Below are 22,759 nucleotides of genomic sequence, written 5' to 3'. Positions count from 1 at the left end.
AAGGGTAATAAATGTATTATTAATGTCTTATTGACTATTTAAAGAAAGTATTTACTAACATATGTAGGCCATCTGTTCTTAATGACAAATGGTTGAATGTGAGGATCATTAAGAAAGTTTTAAGAGCAATTGGTCTTTCCCTAATGGATATGACAATTTGGATAAGCTTACTAAAACTATTCTCTTTGCACATGCCATGCTAGTCATTTCTTTAAGCTTCAAGAAGCAAATAGATCATAGCCTTATTCTTTGGTATTATTGATGCCACTGCTATCTCATATTAATTGACTATCAATTGATGCTAATTTCTACTATGGTAAAAGGACTAATTTAAGATTTTAACATAAGTTCCAAGAAGTGATCCTATTAATAGGTTTATTCTTCCATAGTTACAATGCTAGTGATATCTTATATAGATTGGTGTGTAATTTAATGCTAATTGCTTGGATTCTAGACAATAAATTGAATATAATGTGAAAATTTAAGTAGAGATTTTCATAACAAAAACTTGAAAAAAATTAACTAGGTGGTTTGCTATTTAAAGAAATACTATACTTTCAAAAAATATTGAATTTTTATGAAACTAATATATTTTGCAATTTTTGAAAAAATACTTAACAATATCTCTTTTAATAGAATCTTTGACGCAGGAGTGTCTGGAATTGTATTTTATTTAATTTATTTTTTTCTAATTTTAGTTGATTTAGGATTTGTTTTCTTTATTCTATTTAGATTATGATTATTTTCTTATTTTTATTACGAATTTAAGCTAGTCATGTTCTATTTAGGAATAGAACACCTGTTTTATTCAAATCTCTTGTTAATTATTATAATTGTATTAGATAACTAGAAGTAGAGTTTTATTAGGATATGAGCATATAATACTATAAATAAGACCCTTAAGCTTAGTTATGGGACATTGAAGTTGAGAGTTAATAAATAATATTTTCTTAAGTAGGAGTGCTTATTTCTTTAGGCTCTTTTTAAAGAGAAAGAGGTTTCGTATCTTTGGCCTAGTCAACCAAAGTGAGATTTTGGTTATTCTTCACCTTAGTAGGGTTTTCTAACCTTGCCAAGATTGGTGGTTCACCTTAATGGGTTTCCTAACTTTGCCAAGATTGGTGGTTCACCTTAGTGGGTTTCCTAACCTCGTCACGATTGGTGTCTTTCATAGCGCCCTGGTGTCTTTTATAACGCCTTGGCATCAATCTTTCTCTTGATTATTTGTTTGTGTTTAATTGGACAATCAAAAGAGGGAATCCTTCTCTTACTAAATACGTTTAATATGTAATTATATAGTTACTTAACCTCAAGGGTTTAAATAGGAGAATGTCTTTAGGGTCGTGATGTATTACCTCTAGCTTGAGTATCAACAATGGTTGTTTTTTCTAGAAAATGAGCATGATAAAAGTCAAGGAAAAGCAGGAGCTTGGGGTTTTCTTATCCACAATATGTAACACTAGATTAATGAAACTGTTTAGTTGTGTGTTTGTTTGAGATGGTAATAGTTAATCAATTTTTCTATAGTTTCATATTGTATTAAAGCTAATTGCATTCACCTGCAAGTTGACACTTGGAATGTTGTAGATTAGCTTATGAATGCTGGTTAACTCATGCTTCAATTTAAAACAGAAAGCACAGTTTTATCATTTCTCATATGTAATCATGATGACATATTCAATAGTGAATTCATTTATTGCTTATGGTAAATTAAGCAATTTGGGTGCCATTTGGAGCTGTAATACCAGAAAAAGCAAGCTTGAACTACTGTATGGCATATTGTAGCAGTTTGTTGTTATCTCATGGATGAGTTAGGCTCTATAGCTTTAACTAAGAAACATAAGGGATTAAACATCTTGTTTCTTTCCACTGTGCGTATGAATAAGTATTAAGAGCACTGCATTTGCTATGAAAATCATTGCACTTGAGTTCTTCATGGACAAGGTTAAGGTAGGATGTCAAATCACTATAATATGAACCAATGCATTTTCATAAATCTTGGGCATCCTGATGTTGGTTTCTGATAAAAACTTGGTTTAGGAGTTGAGCTAACTAAGTAGGTGATGGTAGGGCTAATGGTGGAGTTGATACAACTTATTGTACGAAAATAGAAGGGCAGTATTGAGGCACAAGACGGGGTGATGGCGAACATTAGAGTGGCTGAGGATTTGAGTGGCTTCACAGCTGAAGTCATTGCCAAAGCATGTTTTGGGAGCTCTTATTTTAAAGGCAAGAAGATCTTTTCTAAGCTAAGGAAACTTCAAACAGCCATTTCTAAGGAAAGCTTCATTTCGGAGTTCCGAGATATGGGTACGTACTTTTTTCACTTGCCATTTGATGTGTTCAGATAAATCGTCTGTCACTTACATTTCCATATGTTAGAGTCATATCTTCAGTTCCTTCCATGTTTCCATTACCTTCACTCATTTAAAAAAAAAAAGCCTTAATGCTTGGAATTAATGGCGTGAGTAACAGTTACCTACTAGCTCTGAGGTCTCATATAAACTTTAGCATGTCTTACCACTTCATAAATATTGATCTCCATTTTCATGCCTTATTTACCAAGGAGATAGAGGCAAGGGCATTTGACACTGAAAATATAGAATTTATGATTTACCTTGATTCCTTTATCGTCCTTATAAGATTAATTCTTCTGCAACATATGAATTTTGTTTATACCTAGGATAACAAACAATGGAAAGGTCAACATTTTATAGCTAGCTTGTTGTCTCTCAACTATTATTACAATTTAGAAATCTTGTGTGCCACTCATTTACTACCTTATTAATCATTCTTTCTCTTAAACAAATGCAGACTTCTGCTAATGAATAAACAAAATGAGATCACCAATTTGGAGAAAGAGATAGAGTCATTAATTTAGGAAATAGTGAAGGAACGCAAAAGAAAATGCATAGAGGCATCTTCATTAGAAAAGGATCTATTGCACCTGATAGTGGAAGAGGCTTTGAATGATCGAAGTCTTGGTAACGATACATCCAAGCACTTCATAGTTGATAATTGCAAGAACATATGCTTTTCTAGCCATGAGTCTACTGCTGTCGCTGCCTCCTAGTGCCTCATGTTATTCATTCTGCATCTTAAGTGGCAATCTTGTATCTTGATAGAAGTGGCTCAAGTTTGTGGAGATAAATTGCCAGATGCATACTCAGTTTCCTGCATGAAAATTGTAAATATAATGCCCCCACCTCAGTTTTAAAACAATCTATTAGTATTGTTAATTATTTTTGCCAAAGTAGTACCTAACAAACAAAGGGTGTTTGCTGTAGGTAACCATGGTGATTCAAGAAACTTTGCATTTATATCCACCAACTGCATTTGTGTCAAGAGAGGAATTAAAGGAGATCCAACTTAAAAATGTTACTATTCCCAAGATAGTATGCCTATGGACTCAGATACTAACTCTGCATCGAGACCTTGAGATTTGAGGTTCAGATGCAAATGAATTCAAGGTAGGAAGGTTCAGTGATGGTGTCTCTAAAGCTTGAAAGTTCCCTTAAGCCTATATCCCATTGACATTGGGTCCTTGCTTGTGCTTGGGTCGGAACCTAGCAATGGTTCAGCTAAAAATTATCCTTTGCCATATAATCTCCAAATTCACTTTCTTTCTATCGCCAAAGTATTGGCATTCTCCTACTTACAGAATGATTGTAGAGCTTGGAAATGGTATAAATATTCTAATTGAAAAGATCTAACTTCCTAAGTTACAAGACAAGAATGTAGTTTCTCTTGTTCTTAGTTTGGTTTCTTTTTTTTTTCCATTTCCTGTTTGGTATAGTTGTTTAATCTGAATCTGTTAATTGCGTGGAAGCTTTTGTAAATTGCTTCTAATTGCATGCAAGTTTGAGCTTGGTTTGGATTGACGTCTGATTCTTAACTCACCTAAGAACCTTATTCAATTATTGACAAAGCATGTTCAATTGTTACATTTATGCTGTGTTAATCCTTAAACAATCCATTCTTTTCTTATTTTCATTTTTTTTTATTTCATCAAGCTTTATGCTTAAGGACGACATATAATCAAAGGAAGGTTAAGGGCATTAACTTTTTTGGCCAACAGCATCCTACCAAAGTGGAATTAAGATAGTAGATTATAGAATTAGACATTATCAAATGATTTCTTTCTTAAATATCGTACAACGGTATTTTTTTCTTTTAAATTGAAAGAAGGAGATTTAAATCATATTCTTTAAATGGAGAAATTATGTACCAATTAATGAATCAAATGCTTCTATGCCTATAATGACATTCCATTCAAACAGAAACAACACATCAAGTTACTATAACACAACATTCATAACCAGAAAAAAAAAATAAACATGATCACTGAAATCAAACAATGGAAAGCACCATCAAACTGCATAGAAAAGTAAAACAATAGAAAGATAGTTGACAAACTTTTGTCAACTAATTGGCCTAATCAAGAGCAAAAAACCTATCATGAATAGGAATGGATAAGTAAGAGATACCTTTTAATATATTCTGTATTAACAATTGAATATCTAGCATTACCCAAATTTGATTAAATAAGATTAAAAGTATTTATTTAATTAATTATTTTAGATTTAATTTATATTTTTTGTAATAAAAATTAATTTTAATTTTATTAATAGTATACATAAAAATCAAAATTTACTTATTTAGAATTCGGATTCAAATGGGGTTTGACGACCAAAGGCACACAAAACAACATGACTTGATGTGAATCGAAGGTTGTTGGCTAGCTACTTTTTGTTTTAAGTGCTCTTTCTCGATGTTGTTTATACCAGGTTTTCATGTTTATTTTCAACAAATAAATATATCTCAATTATTTTTTAATTTTCAATAAATGAAATGAGAACTTTTACCCTCGTCTTGCACTAAGAACATTACATTATTCTCAACTTGAAATGTCTTTAGTTATAAGCTTTTATGTTTACTATGTAGCTTTTTGGTTTCCTTGTTATTCTTAGCTCTAATGACTTGTTTTTCCATTCTGTCTCATTTCTCTCAATCGAAAAATAAACAGAAACCGGTTGAGAGAAGATTTTTCATTTGCATTGATGGTCTACTTTGCTCTTGTCTTGTCTCTAATTAAATCCCTTGTTAAATGGAATTTTCAATAAATAATGTAGATACTTGCTTATTGCAGATGCATTGAGGGTGTGTGCTATGCAAGACAAGCAAAAGGAGACAAAGTTGCCTATGGCTTCAAGAACTTAACCATCACTCTTCCAAATTCTTCGCAAAATGGGAGACCAGATTTTAATAATTTATTTGATAAGACCCTATCTTGCTTTCATGTTTGTAATTGCAATCAATGCCATTTTTTTAACTTATTGTTGGCAAAGTTTTCATTTACAGCACCTGGCCATCAAAATTGCAATCCAATTTCAAACAATGTGGACTTCTGAAATCTTCTTTGGATACCCATTCATGGTTTGAGTTTTAACTTTGTCACTGGATTTTCTTTTGATAAACATTTACATTTTCCCAATGCTAAAATGCTTTACTTGATCATCTTACACTTCACAACGCTTCAAAGCTAAAGACATGATGGAGTTAAGGAGTTTTGTTTGCGAGGCTAGGCTACTAGAATCTTCTTTTAAACTTGTTCAACAAACCATTACTTTCAACTATGTTGCAATGAGCAATAGAGCCACAACAACTTTTCACAATCAAAGCTTCCTTGTTGTTGAATGTACGCTAGGTTAGAGCTATCATTATTACTTCTTCTTTTCCTTTTTCTTAATAAAAAAACACGTATCCTTTTGGTGGCTTAGATTGGTAATGAGAAAAATTCCTTATCATACTTGTTGCTCAATTTGTTCATAATATGTAATTACAGTTGCAGTTTCATTAGTAAACCAAAACCTCTAATGTTTGTTTGGTTTGGAAAGGCTTAACTTGATATATAATTTCACTTAATGATCAAGGCTACAAGATGAGTGTGGCAAGCATACTGAAACCCAAAATAATTCGACAATCATTTTAAAAGTTACATGCGGTGGCAGGTTAGTTTTATAACTACAATACTTAGCAAGAAATCTAATAAGATGGCTATGCAAATATTTCATGCTCCATTCACTAATATAAATTTATTGTGTGAAATGTATGATGCATTACACGAATATACTACTATCATATATGAGCTGTACCTTGTTAGCTGCACTTTGTATCGAAAAATACACTTATTATTTGAATTACGCTTTGAGTTAATTTTATATACTCCTGCAAACATGGGCTTTTGTCATTTTTTTATATGGCGCTTGCAATACATTTTACTTATCTAAAGGAAAAGGGATAGTAGCTTTAATTGGTTGAGTAATAATAAAATTTGTCGAGAGTTTTGAAATTATTGTTTTGAAAATCCGGACAAATCATGAACTATTTGAACAAACAAATATTCTTGAAATGAAAATGTTCTTATTATTTCTTTTCCTTTTCATGGTTCCTGCCTTATCACTTTTTGAGTTCAAATGAGTTTAAAAGGAACCTTCTTTTTTGTCCTTATTCACGAAATCAGAGTGTCATTATTATAAAGCATTTATTTTCCTCTGCGTACATATGTCAATTCTAACTCTCCATGCAGCGAGAACCTTTATTTGGTCATTATGTGTTCATATCTTGGGGAATCCACCTAGATTACCTTAAATGGGTAATTAATTAAATTGCTTTATAAAACGGCCTTGTTCATCTCATCAGAGCTTCACAAGACAGAGTAAAAATTTAGGTTTTGTCAAAGTTTGAGAGAAAAGTCTCACAAATTCTTTCATCGCCGATTTGCTTAGAAGAGGCATAGTCGGTAATATACTATTTTTCTTGCATTTTGTGTCTAAATATTACTTGTTAGTACAGTAGAAGATCGGAGTACAGTCTTTCAAGCATATTTGAAATGATCTAATTGGTTTTCCATTTAAATCTAAACCATAAATCATTTTTGATATCTTATTTCTGTTTATATGTACTTATTTACCTATTACATTGTTTTCATTATTAAATCAGGCTATGATATTAAGATACTATTGATATATCTCTTTAATAGATCAATTGCACTTATGTCAGATAGGAAAAAGTTTTAAAGTTTATTATCGAGGGAAAACGTCTAATTCTGATTTGTCTGTTAAAGCAAATGGAACTTATTTTTAGTGCCAGAGGAACTATTTTGATTCATTATATTCTTTGAAATATTTGTTGAACTTTCCCCTATCTCATTATACAGTGTGTCCAATTTGTTGATGATGGTTATATGATGATGTTAAAATTGTTGTTATTTTGATGTTAAAATTCTTGAGATCTAAGTAAATTGGTTTAAGACTTTCAAGTCATATTTTTTTGTGTATAAGTTGGTCATTTTTGAAATCAGAGATAAATATTGTTTATTAGATTGCAGTCGAAGGGGGGCCCAAAAAGAGAAGGAAGCCTCGAATACTCTAGCATTCTTTATTTTTCTTTTTCCCTTAATACTCTTGTCCGTTATTATTGGATTTTTAGTTTGTATTGATGTTTTTATGTTCATAAATTTGTAACATTGTGTTGGCATTATTACCATTACCTTCATCATCATTTACTCTTGCATGTTTCTTTTTAGGTGAAAAAATAAAAATTGTTGCTGAAGTATCATATAGCTATCGTGTTTTTTTATCTACAAGAATGTTATTTCTTGGATCTAGAGAAAAACTCTTGTATAGACATCACAACCTAGCCTGTATATAATATTTTCTCAATAAAATGCATATGAAATGTTACCTATCCTAAACTACAATTGAAACTAATTATGCTATGTCCTTATTATTTAATTTGAGATTTGACATGGCATTTTACACTCCTTAGTGCTATTGATTTAATGACTTTATTTCTTATCATTGACATTTATGATTTGACTTTTGAAACAGGAAGACAGAAAAAAAGGGAAAAAGAAAACTCTGTTGCATTTTTGTACCTATATAAAGGTACAAAATTACGTCTTGTGATACTTATTGTGAGAACTTACAATAAAAATATACATTATGTTTAGTGGGGAATATAGAAGGAGTCCACGAATAGTTGAACTGGATGCACGGAAAGCACAAGAAGCAAGGAGCCAAAATAAGGGCAATGGGATATGTGAAGTGATGGATGGGGAGGAACTAGATAAAGGAGAAGACCTTGTGAAACAAAAGCGCAGAAGGAAAAAGGTTAAGGTCAGAATTGTCCAAGATCTTATTGTTAATTCAGTTGAATATAAAGTTCAGAAGGTACCTTTTGCGACTTATCCATTTCAAATGTTTTACCTTGCAGTTATACGCATTTTTTTATTCTCTCAAAGATAGAACTAATCCTGTAAAAGTTTGATGCCAATTTTGCTTTAAAAATTTGACAAATAAAGATTCTTTTATGTAAGTTAGATGAGACAGTTATGCAATTAAAAATATGGAGCTAGAGAGGACTAACAAGGAGCAAAAAGTGTTGAATGCATTACAATCATATGGTATGATGGGGAATGTAATGGTTAAAATAGTGCAAGACATGCTAAGCATGTGATGTGGAGTAATTATCAGAAGAATATAGCAACAAAGTTTCTTAGAGGTGAAGGTGTATAATATAGCAAAGGAAAGTAATGGAGAGTGAGAGGAAGTGAGGTTAGTGTGCAAGTCATTGATTTGGTACCTGAAGGGGGAATTTGTGGGGTCGAGAATTTGGTTGTAGAAATATTTCTCTACTAACAAAAAGGGTAATAAATGTATTACTAGTGTCTTATTGACTATTTAAAGAAAGTATTTACCAACATATGTAGACCATCTGTTTTTAATGACACAAGGTTGAATGTGAGTACCATTAAGAAAGTTTTAAGAGCAATTGGGCTCTCCCCAATGGATATGATAACTTGGATAAGCCTACCAAAACCAATCCCTTTGAACATGCTATGCTAGTCATTTCTTTAAGCTCCAAGAAGTAAATAGATCATAGCCTTATTCTTTGGTATTATTGATGCCACTGCTGCCTCATATTACTTGGCTGTCAATTGACACGCATTGCTACTATTGTAGAAGGACTAATTTAAGATTTTAACATAAGTTCCAAGAAGTGATCCTATCAATTGGCTTATTCTTCCATAGTTACGATGTCAGTGATCTCTTACATAAATTGGTGTGTCATTTAATGCTAATTGCTTGGATTCTAGATGATAAATTGAATATAATGTGAAAATTTAAATTGAGATCTTGATAACAAAAACTTCAAAAAAAATTGACTAGGTTTTTTGTTATTTAAAGAAATACTATACTTTCAACAAATACTGAATTTTTATGAAACTAATATATTTTGCAATTTTTGAAAAAATACTTAGCAATATCTCCTTTAATAGAATCTCTCTTAATTATTCGTTTGTGTTTAATTGGACAGTCAAAAGAGGGAATCTTTCTCTTACTAAATACGTTTAATATGTGATTATATAGTTACTTAACCTCAGGGGTTTAAATAGGAGAATGCCTCTAGGAGCATGATGTATTTCCTCTAGCTTGAGCATCAACAACGGCTGTTTTTTCTACAAAATGAGCATGCTAAAAGTCAAGGAAAAGCAGGAGCTTGGGGTTTTCTTGTCCACAATATATAACACTGGATTAATGAAACTGTTTAGTTGTGTGTTTGTTTAAGATGGCAATAGTTAATCCATTTTTTCTATAGTTTCATATTGTGTTAAAGCTCATTGGATTCACCTGCAGGCTGACACTAGGAATGTTGAAGATCAGCTTGTGAATGCTGGTTAGCTCATGCTTTAATTTAAAATGGAAAGCTCAGTTTTATCATTTCTCATATGTAATCATGATGACATATTCAATAGTTAATTCATTTATTGCTCATGGTAAATTAAGCAGCTATGGTGCCACCTGGAGCTGCAATGCCAGAAAAAAGCAAGCTTGAACTACTGCTGAGCGTTCTGCAGAGGTTTGTAGCTATCTCATGGATGAGTCAGGCTCTGATAGCTTTAACTAAGAAACATCTTTTTTCTTTCCACTATGTGTGCTAATAATTATTAAGAGAATTGCATTTTCTCTGATCTTTTTCATCTAAAATGTAGGAGAGACACACAAAAAATATTTGCAGAGCCAGTAAACCCAGAAGAGGTTGGTACTTAGTAACTGTTTTATCAGTTTTCTTTTCAAACCTTGATTTGCTCTACCCATAATAACAGTCCCTTTCTGAAGAGGGACTGCGATCATGGAAAGGAGCATGTCTCATGAGTTGGCTAATGAATTATATATGCTTCTGAAACTGAAAGGTGGAATTCTATTATGACGTCATCAAAGAACCTATGGATTTTGGCACCATTGCAAAGAAACTTAATGAAGGAAGTTATCAAAGACTGGAAGAATTTGAGGTTTTCTCCCAAAATGATTGCTTATTCACTTGTTTTTGGGCTGGGGAAGCTGTTCATGCTCTTCCTCAACTTAGGAATAAATCAAATTGCATTCTTATGTTTCTTCTCATCAGTCATAGTAAAAATGTTTTTGCAGCAGCTTGTGAAGACATGATTACCATGGTCCATGGTAATCAAATTATGTAGTCGTTGGGCCATGGTCCTATGGATGAAATTATAATCCCATTGCATATTTTGGAACTATGCTTACCATGGATTCAAGAGCTTCTATGGAGCTTGTCTTCATGGAAACTCTTTGGAAAATCAATTAATTGCTTCTTTTCTTACTTGTACACAGCATGATGTCTTTCTGATATCCAACAATGCCATGCTTTTCAATGCTTCAAATACTGTCTATTACAGACAGGTAAATCCATCAAAGTTCTACTGAATTTCTAAATCTTTGATGTTCTCAGAATTTTCATTGTGTCCTGAACGAAATGAATTTTGGTTTTCTAGGCACGTGCATTGAAGGAACTAGCTAGAAGGCTATTCCATGCTCTTAAAACTGATCCTGAAAACTTTGAAGCTGAAGCTTCCATGCGAAGATTTGGAGTTGGTAGGAGGAAAAAGGCTGAAGTTAACTCTAACAACAAGACTAGTATTGGCAATGCAGCAAGGGGTAGGTCAAGCATGCAGTTCATTTGTAGGCTACCTGAATTTTTTTTTTCTTTCTTATTGGCATCCAGTTTAAGCATGTCTATTTCCTCATCCTCAAAACTTATATTGATCAGAATAACTGTTATTTTTATGGTATAAGTATAAAATATTTCGTACTAAAATAAATGTCTAATGAGATTTTTACGGATATCTGCAATACAATGCATCAGATAGAAATATATTGAGTGACAAAGGCATTCGATGGTTTTCCAGGCTATAGAGCTGAAAGACAATCTGATGATTTTGAAGTGGAAAAGCGTCGAACCTATAGATCTTGGAATACTTTTATAAGTGAGAAAGCGTCATTACTCTCACAAGTTTGTAGTGGTTCAAATCAACTTAAACTGGTGAGTATTGTTTCTTCCATTTGTATTTTGCCTAATAAACAAACTATGGGTACGGTTTGATATATTTGAAAACCTTTTTACTTGTAAATATGTTAGTCTTATTACAATACATATATGTGGCCGTATGGTGGAAGACATAATAATATGTGATTCAATACTACAAATAATATTACACAGACTAATACTATTTAGACTATAAGTTCACAAAAATATGAATTGTTACAGTGTTGTTAAGATACATATGTCATAACTTAATGTGATAACTCTTAATATAGAAGTCAAGCAAAGGAGAATTTTTTGAACCAAAGAACAAGGGTTAAGTAAAAAAGATCAAAGAATAAAGTCTGAGCTTGGTGCATGGTTCGATTGTCTTTTCTTAAGTTGTAAGGCTGTGTTCATATGCACTTAATTGTCACTTATGTCCTTGCCACAAGACAGGAATTCACATGGTGGAGACCACCTCATTTCTACATGACGTATCTAAATATGATTCCATATTTCAAATATTATATTCACAAGTTGTTCTTATAATATATCATCTGCCAAATTGCCAGAACAAAAGAAAAAGGAAAAAGAAAGTTAAATATTGCATCAGGAAATCAAAATTTTTTGATTAAGTGCCTCACACTTGCTATGCATTGCTTTGGGGTTTATCAGTAGGAAGGCTGCTATTATCACACAGCTTTGGCTGGGAAATACACCTCATTATATATATATGTGGCTCTCTCAGGAAGTGTTACAGGAGTATAGCATTAATCCCCTTATAATCATCTATTATTTACTGATTTCCTGACCATGCAGGATGAGAAGGTAGGTGTTGGATATGTAGAGAGCGTAAAGCGGTTTGCTAAAGATTTGGGTCCAAAAGCTCAAACGACTGCTATGAAGAAGGTAGGGAGTTACATTGCTGAAGCTCTGAAAGTTTGGAATGCGACTACAAATCGCCAGTCCTGGACACCACAGATGCAAATTCCTAATACAGCGTTTGCATCAAAAAATATCAAGGTTGCTCCATCTTTTAGGGTCCCTTCAAGTACACCTGGATTCCAAAACATGTCACGTGATAAAATGGACATTCAGACTGGTTTCTCAAATGGAGGACAGGCATCATCGGGTAATACATTGAACATAAATGATGCTTTAAACAGAGGAGTAAGTCAACCTGGAAGCAGACTGGGAAGTCTTAGTGACTTCCGAGGGAACATGACTCAGTCCGCGAGTTTGGGGTTTGCTCCATCATTTAGGGTCCCTTCAAATACACCTAGATACCAAAACATGTCAGGTGATAAAATGCACATTCAGAGTGGTTTCTTAAATGGAGGGCAGGCATCAACGTGTAATACATTGAACATAAATGATGCTTTGAACAGAGGAGTTAGTCAACCTGGCAGCAGACTGGAAAGTCTCGGTGACTTCCGAGGAAAAATGACTCAGTCCGCGAGTTTGGGGTTTGCTCCGTCTTTGCATCTTCTTGGGAACTCTAATGGGAGTCAAATGTTTGCAGGTGAAACAATGGGTGCTCCATTCTCCTTTTGGAATGGAGGAGTGTCTGCAGTTAATAATATTGACATTAACGATGCTTTAAATGGAGGAAAAGGAAATCCTGGAAATAGAATGGACTTCCGAGGAAAAGCGGTCCAAACCATGGGAGGGGGTTTAGATAGCGGACCTTATTTCAAGGATTATGCTGCAAATCAAAGCAATGGAGTTCAATTGGATACCTGTTTTCCGAATTATGATTCAGGGAAAGAAAAACTTGATTTCACTGCTTCATGGAACACAAATAGCAACCAAAAGGAATTAAGCATGATGGTGGACACAATCGATGTGGGTAATACTGTACAAACAGCCGGGCAGGCTTCTTTGGGGTCGAGGCTGCAAGAGTTTACACCCACAATAATCAGTGGCGCTTCCTCCTCTTCATGGCTTCCACCTTCTCAAGTCTTGACAGGGTTGAATAGTAGTCAGGCCATTGACCCCATGAGCGGAATTGGTTCTCATTATGCTGGTAAGGGACTGTGTCAAAAGGAAGCCATAGCTGATGGGGAAGGCTCTAGATACACAATCAACGTAGAGCAGGGTGGGCAAGTGCCAGATTGGTTCAAGCCGCTGGAGATGGGACCGCTACCCTTGACTGAATATTGTTTCCAGGAACAAACCAAATCTCCTGAAATGACAACCCTAATGCAGCAAAAAAGGGATATAGATTTACTATGCAATGCTCCCCCACTTGAGGACTGGCTTGGGAGTTTTCCAAATGAGCATGGCATCAGAGCATCATCAAATGCATCCGGGTATGAGAGGTTTCAACCTCCAAGCAGGGGGGAGTCGAGTAGTAGAGCTGCTGCTGATAGGCGCCAGAAGCAACCTATGCTGGGTACGGAGATGCCGCAATGGTGGTGGCTGTAATTCTCTAGACTGAACAGAACTGCCTATACATGCATGGCGTAATGCATTAAAAGAGACATGGGATTTTCTTTTATTTTTCTTTTGTTGAAAAAAGGGACATGTATGTTTTATTTTGGTGGTTTTAACTCCTATGGAAACTATAAGACTTTGCTATTTTAAAGACATCTCAGCTCTGTCGTTATCTGCTTTTATATCTTTTTATTATGCATGTGTGTGGTAGAATAAATAAAATGAAAATAGCTTTCTGTGTGGAGATAATTTCAGTAGTTGAAATCTATTGGTGGCTACGGAGATACCCAGACTCTGACTTCTCCCTGTATTCTATCTTCCTTCTTCAGTTCCACGTATGTAGACGACGAAGAATAAGGTCATCCAACAGAAGGGGAAGGGACTTAGAGAGAGAAACACAAGAGATGATGGTAGTTGCTGCCGCTACTATTTCCAGCACATCATGTATACAGATAATGATGATACAAGGTAGTGGTGGTGGTTATCCATCCAAATCCATGGAGTTGCGATGGATAAGTAGCAGAAGCAGAAGAAAGAACCTAAACCCAAATCCAAATTCAAGGGTGTTGGGCAGCTTAAAATCAAAACCTCCGCCATTAATGATGCCAATTTACATATCAACAGACCCATCCCACATTAATCTCCAACAGCTCAGTGAACTTTACAGTAGTTGCAATCACTCCGGCCATCGATTCCCTGAGGTGGACCCCAACACTGGCATAGTTGAAGAAGCCATGGACTTGGACAAGCTCCGAATTGCTCTCTCCCACAGTTGTGTGGTCGTCTCAGTCTTCTGCAAACCTCAGCATGTCGATGTCACTAAGACCGCCAAGCAAATCCAAAACCAAGAAAACCAGAAGCAAATGAGCAAGGGTTTTGTTGGAGATTTGATGGAGAGTGTGATGCCCGTTACCCCTTCCAACGCCAAGCTTGTGGGCTTTGGCCGTGCTGTTTCTGATTTAGGATTGACTGCATCCATCTATGATGTTATGGTACTTGTCTTGGTATCCGTTTCACCATACAGTGAATTCATTTGTGTACTTTTAATATACTTTGGAGTTTATGGAGTTGAACAAACCGCTAACTAAGCATCATTTGATGACCTCTATCTGGTTTACTGCATCTATCTAGTGATCGTGTCAATTTAGAATTTCGTCAGAAGTTGGGGCTGGATGTAAAAATGTTTGATTGAGTTTGGTTTTGTTTTGTTTTCCATGTATCGTGTTTGTACAGTCGATTCTTCTCCTCGTAGGTATGTCCTGCTTTTCTTTGGGTAATGCAAATCCTTTGAGAAAAATAAAGAAATTTATATGGGAAATTTAGCTGATAAAACCATCCATAGAAGATGTTTCCTTTTCTTTGTTCCTGATATCCTGGCTCTCTGATCTCTCCCCCTCTTACACAGACACTCAAATCGCTTGCAGATTTGTTCTGTGATGTAACTCAGCCAGACAACTTGATTAAAATTAAGGATATTTATCTCAAGTTATTGACTGTATTATGGCTTCTGCATCGTGTACCCCTCAACTTCTATTAGTATGTTTGTTTCCAATATATTCTTTTATTGCATATTTAACTACCCTTTGTATTCATATAATTGTGGTTCAGTGCCTTCCAGGTTAGTCCATCTTTACAAGGAATGGGAATCGGCACGATAATAGTTAAAAGGATTGTAAGGTTTGTCAATCTAAATTTTCTTCTTTTGATGGTGTCAATTATAATTTTTGAAAGTTACACCAGTGTCAAACCAAAAAAAAGTTACTGAATTTAAGATTTTTTACCTAAGTTGGTTTGTTATCCAATTTGCTCTAAACATATAAGCAGGCAACTTAAAATCTTGTTCTCAGAGTCAGTAATGCATTGTCAGCTTCTTCTAGAAGTGAGCAACATGTTACCTGCTTTAAAATAAAATTTGTGACAGCTGAATAGCTGGTGAATTGTGTTCGTTCTAGCATTTCTTCAAGTTTAGTTGTCAAAATTCAAACCACATGCCGAGGAACTGCACAATGGAGAATACATTGCTTGTCATATCCTTACTCTAAACCGTGGAGTTTGTGAAATGTCTACAGGTAACTACTGAAGTTACATGTACAATGTTTAATGTTTTCCTCCTTTTGCTTCCAGAATGCTCACAAGTAGCGACATTTATGACATAGCTGCCCTTTGTTCCAGGAAGGAGAGGTAATTCTTGTCATTTTGTTAACATTTTGAAACCTCAGTGCTCTGCTTAGTACGTCTCTTTGTTTCATTATTGGGGTTTCTTACCAGGTATTAGTTTTAGCACTGTGCAGCTTCTCTTTCTTGCTTTGAGGCCCAGATTTTATTCTAGGACACCCACACAGGCTGGAGAGAAGCTGATTTACTGTTCAACATGTTGCAAAGTCCTTTTAACAAAGGCCATCCGAGTATATTACAGTTAGCCTACAACTTATGGGGAATTACTGTTTCTCTTGAATGTGCTGCATCTTATAGGTTGCATTCTTATGACATCTAGCTCCATTCTGCTACCTTTTTCCCTAAATGAGAACGAAGAAAATTCTATTAGGACATAAAATTTGATTAGATAGGTGCTTCCTGCTTTCACTCAAGTGACTGCTTTATCTTGTTCAACGATGGCATTGTATAGACATGTTGCAAATAAACTATGTGGAAATCTGAGAGAATGTTGTCAAGATAAAAGTTGGGATCGAAATACGAGGCCACCTATGGCCGGTTTCTTTTGCACGGCTGTAGATGATTTCATGGGTCAATGATAAATGGTTTATATTCTTCTGTGACAATAGATGACAAAACCTTTGGTAGGATTCCTAATTATGATCTTTATAGCTTATTTCAGGTTCTTCTTCAAAGCGTGTGGATTCAGAGATGACATTTTGGGCTCTACTACAATGATGTATACAAGGACAATTTCCACTTCTTTTGAACGTGACCAGATGGTTACACGGGCTGGTCGGAAGCTCTTGTTAGCTCCAAAGCTCAGAGAGCCATTTGCATCTTCGAAGACAAGTAAACCGGAAAGTTGAACAACATGGTGCCTTACTTGGATGAAATATTGAGAGGACAAAGATAGTATTTATTTGACATAGTGAATTTTTTATGCCCTTGTAACAGCATGCCCTTAATTCTGATCCCCTTTCAAGCCTAAAAACAATGTCAGTTTTGTATAATATTGAACTCAGAAACGCTCTCATATTGACTTTCCTATTCTTTTTCTTCCCTCCTGCCATGAATATTTGCCAGGTTTGATTTTGTGGACTTTTATCTTTCATTTTACTGTCTCAATCTATAGCCTATTTGACAGGCCTAAAAGGTTGCAATTTAATCTAGATTCCTGTTCCTATCCATCTGGAGGGCACTCCCTTGGAGAAAAGGTTGACAAAAGACTCTAAATGGTGCTTTAGGCATCGGAATATCTTCCCACAAAAGTAAAGTAGCCTTCTAAACTATGCAATAAAGCTTAACCCTTTTTGTTCTTGTGCGTCACAGCTTTATCAAAACATCCTTGTTAAAGACATTCTGTCAGCATTTCTATCTTTCTTCGCTTGTCTGGCATGGGGAAAATCTGGGTTGAGGTCTGTCTAATTTCTGCTCGAGGGCTCCGGCGTTCATCCTCTTTTTGGAAGCTACAGTGGTTTGCGGTTGGGTGGATTGATCCCAACAACAAATATTGCAGCAGGATTGATGCTTCTGGGAATTCAAATCCAGTATGGAAAACCAAGTTTGCCGCTTTGGTTGATGACTCAAATTTCCAAGAAATGATGCTGCACGTTGAAGTGTACAGTAGAGAGCCCATTTTCCTCAGAGAAAGGCTTCAGGGGACTGCAACTGTTGCCTTGAAAGAATTTCTGGCCAAACATAGCAACAACTCCGCCTCTTCAAGGGCAGGAACTGAAGAAGTAGGAAGCTACCAGTTGCGCAAAAGAAATTCCAATAAACCTCAAGGATTTGTTGACATCTCTATCCGTATCTCAGAGGAGATGGACGAGCCAAGTTCATTCCCAGGTATTTGTTATGGCTAATGTGTTAAAGTTCATCTAATTTGAATTGTTTCAACGTTTGATCTTGAGCTTCGTTCTTGCTAATTCAGAGGGAGTTTGGATCCAAGTTTTCTTATTCTGCTCGTTTTTATCATGTGATTATTGAATAAAAAAAAAAACTCCGGTTTGCAGGTGGTGAGGGAGAGCTTGTTCTGATGGACCATAGGACTAATATTGCATTGCCTACTGAAGGTGGGTCGGGACACACCTACCCAGCAGGGGCAGCACAGCTGCCTGTAGCCCCCCTTCCACGGCCACAGAATCAGTTTCAAGCTAATACTCCATACACACATTCAGCGCCACATCCTACAAACTATTACAACTCATCTATAGGTGATCCCAGTATTCCATCAGGTTCTGGACCCAGCTATCGTCCACCTAAGACTCCTCCACCCCCACCGCCACCCTCTAATGTTGGTTACATTCCCACTTTCCTCCCAAGAACAGATCATGTAACAGGGACGTATTTGAATATGCCATCTTCTGAGGCTGCACCTGGACCAGGGCCAAGACCTGGTTTTGCAATGGGACTAGGAGCAGGAGCACTGGCGGCTGGTGCTGTGATCTTTGGTGATGATTTCATGTCGGGGTTTGATGTTCCTGCAGGCTTACAAGATGCGAGTCTCACCATATCCACGGACCCTCCTTTCTGATAAATCAATGGCTTGCTGCTGTAATGTGTTGGAATTGTAGTAATTACATCAAAAAGCACGCTGTTGAAATTTGTTTGCGAGAATTCGTTCAATGAAACATTGTCCACCTAGAGTTCGTTCCTAGATAATGGGAAGTTTTATTACTGCCAAGGTTGCAAAAGCTGATATTCTACGACCAAAACTTACTGATGTCTAATTTTAAAGTACACCATGTTGCACATGATCAAATTCTGTTACAAGGAATAACAAGAAGACAGAACATATTAAATAAACTAAATAATAATAATTAAAAAAAGAGCAGATTAATCCCCCACTAGAGCCGAAAGGTTGAATCAAGCATAATCTTTGAGGATTTGCTATGGCTATTGATTTTCACTCTTAACAGCCTGTGATATGAGAAACCAGAAATGCAGGAGGTCAGGGAGGAGAACAATGCTTCCTATTGTTCCTTTCTCTCCAAAAATAGTAGATAAATGCAAACCAAGCTAGTTTAAGAAGTTGAAATGCTAGAGATTTGCCAGTCAAATGATTAATTGCTCATTGGAACTCAGAATTTTCATCTCCAATTGATCTATTAATACTAGACATAAAAAATGGCAGACCAGATTTCCTTACAACAAGAACCAAGTAAAAATTATATGATATCTGCAGTCCTCAGAATTGTCACACAGGTAACATGCTGTAGATTGCAAAGAAATCCCCTCATTATATAGGCGTGATAAGTAGGTAGCCTATCAAGGATGCGTAACCAAGCAATAGATGCGTTTATGCCAAGAAACTTGGTCCTGATTATGTCTCAGATATTTCCAAGTCTTGGCAACAGTGAATTGACCACACTTTGATGCCACACAAACCAGGGAGTCAGCTTGTTGAAAATCAGGAGAAGGAATCCCATCAATAGCTGTGTGAATATCTTGGAGAGTTGAGAAACAAGTTTGAGGCCAATGCCTGGAATTGTTTCTGATAATGCTATCTACTCTGGCTTCCTTAAAAAGACCGCTAGCTAACATAATGCTGCTGGAATAAAGATGCAAAAGGGGACCTTGAGAGTGCCAGTTGTCAATCCAAAAAATTGTTCTCCTACCATTCTCAATAACATGTTTAATAAGAGGAATAGCAGTAGATCAAAGCTTCTTAATTTTCCTCCAAATCCAAATGCAAGATTGGGGAAGGGGAATCAACCAGAAATTTCTGCCTTTAACCATAATAACATGTTTAATAAGAGGTGAACAAGTTTCAAGTTACTGCTTGTAGAGAATGCTCCTCTGACCCACCAATAGCTCTTTGCAGAAACTTCTCAACAACTCTAACAAACTCTTCAACCTTTTCTTCGTGGGGCAAGTGACCACAATTCTTAATTACTTCAAGCTTAGATTGAGGGATGGCCCGTGAAAGTCTCTTAGCGTTCCAAGCAGGAACTATTCGATCAGTGTCGCCCGTGACAATCAGAACTGAGTTTCATTGAGACAACAAAAACTAAAACCATTATATTCTAAGGCAACATAGCAGACCAAAAAAGTACTGAAATATATATGATTTGTGATAGGATATAGTATTCAGATATTCATATTTAAATACTGAAATAATTAGCAGTAAATAAGAATAGCATAGCCATTAGACAATAAGATAATAGCTAGACTGATTAAAGTTCTTGGGTCACAAATCTTTCATGGAACATTCTTTCGACTTCTTTATATTTCTCTTTCATAGGTTCCACATAGCCTTAATAACTGAGGCTTAACTGCCACAATGATTTAATTTGGACTGTTTGTATGGCCACAGTATTGCCAAAACATGGATTCAGCTGTCAGCGCATCCATCAGCACCATTAATAGCACTACTTGCCCATTCAAAGGGGCGTTTCAATTTAACATCTTTCCATTTTAAAACTTATATTATGGGGCAAGAAAATATTACCAGGACAGGAAATCTCGTGAAGTCTTTTTGCCAGTGGTGGCTTCATTTCGGACTTGCCATTTATAAGCATTGCTGCTGTGAATTCTACAAGAGCCCTATCCCAATCCTTAGCTCTTAGAGGCTGCATAGGATACAAATGTTGGTGTAACCTATGAGTTGAAGGTAACAGCACGTAAATACCAGCTAAGCATTCCATTCAGTAGGAAGAATGAAACGACAAAAAATATTATTGTAGATTACCTTGGAATACCCATCTATGATGTGTTTGTTGACTTGTTTTGAATCATACCATGCAGTCCTTACAGCAGCAACACCAAATTTATCAATTATCATCCTTACCTGAGAAATAAGGTAGATATTAAGCTTTTACTAAAAGCAGCATTGTTAGTGGGATTTATTTACACAACAAAGTCTACATGAAACAAAAATCATGGTTAAGAGAGAATGGCAAGGCATTCAACAGTTTGTTTGGTAAGCATTGACAAGTTGGGATTTAACTTTCCCATCTATGGCTGGTCAACTTTTATTAGTTAAAAATATTTGTGATTTTTATGTAGCAAAACCACTTACAACAAGTATAAACAAAAGCAGACGTCTTCAAGGTGGTATGGCACATTTGATACTTATAAAAAAATCCAGTGTAATTGGCAAAGGCCTATAAGTAATACAAGCTGTTTGTATTCCAAAATCATCCAGAAAGAAGTCAATACCAGCATTACACCCAAGGCAGATCGAAGAATAGAAGAAAGTGCTTTCTTATACAGAGAGTTGAGCACACCTCCCATCCTCTTTATCATTTGCATTATTGCCTCTGTGACATACTTGGTAAACTTGGACAAAATTTCAAAAAGCTTAAACTGTTGCTTCCCTAGATTATTTGAGTCTGACCTGTCTCGTTTAGTCTGGTTATTTCTTTTAGAGAGGTCTCCTTCAACAATCTTGGGAATAGCACGTGGAGCCAATATCGCTGGGGCAACAAAGATCAGAGCAGCAATACGTTCAGGAGCTTCAAAATATGCATCAAGTGCGACAAGAGAACCAGCTGAATGCCTGGCATGCCAATTTTTAAAGAGGTCAAGAGAAGTATCAGTTTTCATGAAAATAGAATTGAACAACAGAAACAACCCCTCCAGGATAATTTATACTAGTATATTTTCAAAGGACACAAGTAAGCATCTAATCCGAAGGAGAGAGGCTTTTGTATGTATCCCTACCAAGCAAGAAAACAAAGCTGAGAAAGATGCATACCCCACCAGAATTGCCTTTTCAGCAGCCAAGAAATCAATGAAGTACAAGGTAACAAGCACAGAAAACGCCATGGAGTAGGGATTCAGAGGTTTTGCATCACTAGTGTTGGTCCCAAAAGTATTGAGTCTTGATGTCAAGCCAAAGGCTGGCCTATCAAAGGCAAGCACTTTGGTGCCTGTGAGGTGTGCCAAGCGCTTCATAACTTTGTTCCATGAGAAAACAGAAGCTCCAAAACCGTGTAGCAGAACCATAGGAAGACCGAGCTTCAAGGACGGGGTTGGGGTCTGGTCCTGGGCATCCTGGCTGTGGCTGAGCAAGGAGTTATCTGAAGAATATGACTCTGCGTCATAAAGCTTGTGATGGATTTCAACCCCTCTAAACTCACAAAAGCAACTGTCTGGATCAGCAAGGAGTTTTGGATCCAACAATTCATCTTGATCAATGCCTGCAATTCTCTTCTTTTGCTGCCTCCTACTGGCGTCCATTAATTCTCCTACGACAACAAACACTATATTAATACTACGACAAACTAAGATAAACAATTGTATGGGAAAGAAAGGCAATTCTTTTAACACTTAATTTGTAAGATTGGATGGGAAGGCTAGTCGAATCAAAACATCAAAGAAAATAGGTGTGAAGAAGAAGAAGAAGCAGCAGCTAAAAGAGGGAAAAGAAAGGATAGAAACGCACCTGCAGGATATTCGGCGCTGGAGCCGGAGCCGGAGAGAGAAAAGGCATGGGTGATAGTTGTTGCCAGAGTTGGACACCTGCGTTTGGAATGGGAATTGGAGGAAGCATACGGATATTCGGCGTCGGAGCCGGAGCCGGAGAGAGAAAAGGCATGCGTGATAGTTGTGGCAAGAGTTGGACACCTGCGTTTGGAATGGGAATTGGAGGAAGCATACGTTTGACAGCTTTGGTTGTTGCTGCCAATGGCAATTCCATTTCCTATACTATGCTGAAACTGGAAATGGAACTGAAACACCAATCCTCCTCCACTCATAACCTTCTCTGGGTTCATCAATCATTCATTCAGACGAGTTCAAATCCTATTTATGTCGGAATGAGAACATTGATGATAAC

General features: G+C 36.0%; 4 protein-coding genes and 1 pseudogene across 17 annotated transcripts; 4 read left to right on the top strand and 1 right to left on the bottom strand.

The window, feature by feature from the left end:
• Nucleotides 1-1,908: 1,908 nt before the first annotated feature.
• Nucleotides 1,909-3,713, top strand: LOC110426443 (cytochrome P450 714A1-like; annotated as a pseudogene).
• A 4,293-nt stretch (nt 3,714-8,006) lies between these two features.
• LOC149526564 (uncharacterized) lies at nt 8,007-13,812 on the top strand. Its single transcript, XM_089785305.1, has 10 exons — nt 8,007-8,234; nt 9,702-9,741; nt 9,855-9,924; nt 10,058-10,103; nt 10,259-10,357; nt 10,695-10,763; nt 10,856-11,018; nt 11,270-11,403; nt 12,205-12,512; nt 12,747-13,812. The coding sequence occupies exons 1-10, from the start codon at nt 8,007-8,009 to the stop codon at nt 13,810-13,812; spliced, it is 2,223 nt and encodes a 740-aa protein (XP_089641431.1).
• Nucleotides 13,813-14,043: 231 nt separating this feature from the next.
• On the top strand, nt 14,044-17,021 carry LOC110426132 (Acyl-CoA N-acyltransferases (NAT) superfamily protein). Of its 13 annotated transcripts, none has more exons than XR_002446102.2 (5): nt 14,044-14,825; nt 15,440-15,498; nt 15,946-16,002; nt 16,097-16,293; nt 16,658-16,784. XR_002446102.2 is itself a non-coding variant. In XM_021441250.2 (5 exons), exons 1-5 carry the CDS (start codon nt 14,226-14,228, stop codon nt 16,711-16,713), a joined length of 900 nt encoding a protein of 299 aa, XP_021296925.1. In that variant the 5' UTR covers nt 14,044-14,225; the 3' UTR covers nt 16,714-16,858. The 13 variants fall into 13 exon arrangements, 8 of the variants coding, with proteins under 8 accessions (XP_021296925.1, XP_021296923.1, XP_021296921.1 ...); XR_002446103.1 differs by having other exon boundaries at nt 16,648-16,774; XR_002446105.1 differs by having other exon boundaries at nt 16,113-16,226; nt 16,658-16,757.
• A 155-nt stretch (nt 17,022-17,176) lies between these two features.
• On the top strand, nt 17,177-18,930 carry LOC110426131 (Calcium-dependent lipid-binding (CaLB domain) family protein). Its single transcript, XM_021441245.2, has 2 exons — nt 17,177-17,823; nt 17,991-18,930. Exons 1-2 carry the CDS (start codon nt 17,373-17,375, stop codon nt 18,509-18,511), a joined length of 972 nt encoding a protein of 323 aa, XP_021296920.1. The 5' UTR covers nt 17,177-17,372; the 3' UTR covers nt 18,512-18,930.
• A 121-nt stretch (nt 18,931-19,051) lies between these two features.
• On the bottom strand, nt 19,052-22,717 carry LOC110426127 (alpha/beta-Hydrolases superfamily protein). Of its 2 annotated transcripts, none has more exons than XM_021441242.2 (6): nt 22,367-22,717; nt 21,677-22,169; nt 21,139-21,478; nt 20,669-20,767; nt 20,429-20,549; nt 19,052-19,962 (listed from the first exon to the last, which is right to left on the bottom strand). In XM_021441242.2, exons 1-6 carry the CDS (start codon nt 22,695-22,697, stop codon nt 19,748-19,750), a joined length of 1,599 nt encoding a protein of 532 aa, XP_021296917.1. In that variant the 5' UTR covers nt 22,698-22,717; the 3' UTR covers nt 19,052-19,747. The 2 variants fall into 2 exon arrangements, 1 of the variants encoding a protein (XP_021296917.1); XR_002446101.2 differs by having other exon boundaries at nt 19,822-19,962; nt 20,429-20,577.
• Between the last annotated feature and the right edge of the window lie 42 nt (nt 22,718-22,759).

The sequence above is a fragment of the Theobroma umbraticum genome, unplaced genomic scaffold, assembly GCF_002168275.2.
Source record: "Theobroma umbraticum cultivar Fairchild unplaced genomic scaffold, ASM216827v3 scaffold_55.0, whole genome shotgun sequence".
Classification (NCBI taxonomy): domain Eukaryota; kingdom Viridiplantae; phylum Streptophyta; class Magnoliopsida; order Malvales; family Malvaceae; genus Theobroma; species Theobroma umbraticum.
The sequence above is the reverse complement of the archived record's forward strand: the minus strand, read 5'-3'. Positions and strand labels throughout refer to the sequence as shown.